The 1,509-nt window shown below is 61.5% G+C and overlaps 1 protein-coding gene across 1 annotated transcript in view; it reads right to left on the bottom strand.

The window, feature by feature from the left end:
• Positions 1 to 415: 415 nt before the first annotated feature.
• Positions 416 to 1,509, bottom strand: part of Park7 (parkinson protein 7) — an 11,313-nt gene continuing 10,219 nt past the window's right edge. Inside the window, exon 8 of the mRNA XM_013034926.1 lies at positions 416 to 729. Within this exon, the coding sequence (XP_012890380.1) occupies positions 569 to 729 (161 nt within the window). The 3' untranslated portion in view covers positions 416 to 568. The remainder of the gene's footprint in view (positions 730 to 1,509) is intronic.

Here is a 1,509-nt window from a genome sequence, read left to right as displayed (position 1 = left end):
GATCCTCAGATCTCAACCTCCTGAGTAGCTAGAATTATAGGTAAGCCACAGGGTGCCTGGCTCATTAGAATTTTTAATAACACGGTAAATGCAGTTGATGAACTAGTGTAATGATGCATGCCTGAAATCTGTTTTGTAGGGGGGCAGAGGTCAGAAGGATGTGGTTCAAAGCCAGCCTAGGTCTCATTGAAACAAGTCAAAATAGTGGTGCATGTCTTTGATCTCAGCGTCCCAGGAGGCACACATAGGAGGATCCTAGTCTGAGGCTGGCCCTGGGCAAAACCAGGAGACCCTACAGGAAAGATGAGAGCGGTAATGGCTGGAGTGGGGAAGACTCCGGGCCTCCTTCCTCCCAGGGGCTGCAGCAGCCTTTCTGGGCTGCAAACCAAAGCTGAAGATGACAGGAAGCAATTCACAGCTTTCTACACACCCTATTTATTGTGCAAACAAGGTCAGAAATGTACACGGACAACCCCGGAGGGGAGGCTCTGTGGAACTGCAGGGACGGGTCGGGTCGGGACGGGACAGCCCGGCGCCCCATGCCCTTCCCCCCGGGCTAGGCTCTGCTCTAGTCCTTGAGCACGAGTGGGGCCTTCACTTGGCTGGCCACGTCCGCGCCGCTGAGCGCCTCCACGATGGCCAGGCCAAACTCGAAGCTGGTGCCCGGGCCGCGGCTGGTGAGGATCGGGCCGTCCTTCTCCACGCGGCTCTCCGTGTAGCTGTAGTGACCTACGGGGAACAGAAGGTGCGGCGGTGGCCTGCGGGGGACGGGCCCTCCTCAGCACGGAGGGGGACGGGCAGAGGCTGCGCGTTCCCGCATGAGCCTGAGAGCATCAGGTGTGCGGGTGCCGGGGACGAGGGCACGCATGTGGGTGCGTGGAAGGCAGGAACCACCTGACCGCCAGGGGGTGCACGCCAATGCGCCCCAGAATAAACCACAAGAGGCACCCCTCCCTCCATGACACACAGGTGAGGAGAGGCCCACTCCTGACTCGGTGTCCTCCTCGCCCCACGCGCGCCGTCCTGCACCACTGTCCAGAGCTCTGCCCAGCAGACCCCGTCCTGCGGCACTCCAACCCCGCGGTGCCCAGCACGCCACCCGTGGCCCTCCTGTTGGGTCCCCCAAAGAGCCGAGGCTGCATGGGAAAGAACCCCAAACCTGCCGGGACAGTGACAGCGGGGCGAAGGTGACGTGTCCAGACCTTAGTGGGCGAGCTGGACATGGAGGTGTCCAGGCAGCCGCAGCCACTGGGCTGTGGTGGACACAGGGGCTTCAGCCACAGGCCGTGGCCTGGCCACCGTGCCCCTGCCCGGGGCAGAAGAGCCAGGCTCCTGGAGCAGCACAGCAGGGCCATTATACCAGGGCCTCTGCCATCACCTCACGAACATCACTCACTCACACAACCAGCACGCGCAGGCACGGCGTGTGGACAAATCGTGATTCCCACTGAAGGGCAAGGTTTGCACGATTCTCCCCCATTGAGCAATGGCCACACTGGGTCAGGATCG

This window comes from Dipodomys ordii, unplaced genomic scaffold (assembly GCF_000151885.1).
Source record: "Dipodomys ordii isolate 6190 unplaced genomic scaffold, Dord_2.0 Scaffold6, whole genome shotgun sequence".
NCBI lineage: Eukaryota > Metazoa > Chordata > Mammalia > Rodentia > Heteromyidae > Dipodomys > Dipodomys ordii.
Note: the sequence above shows the minus strand (reverse complement) of the source record. Positions and strands in the feature narration are given on the sequence as shown.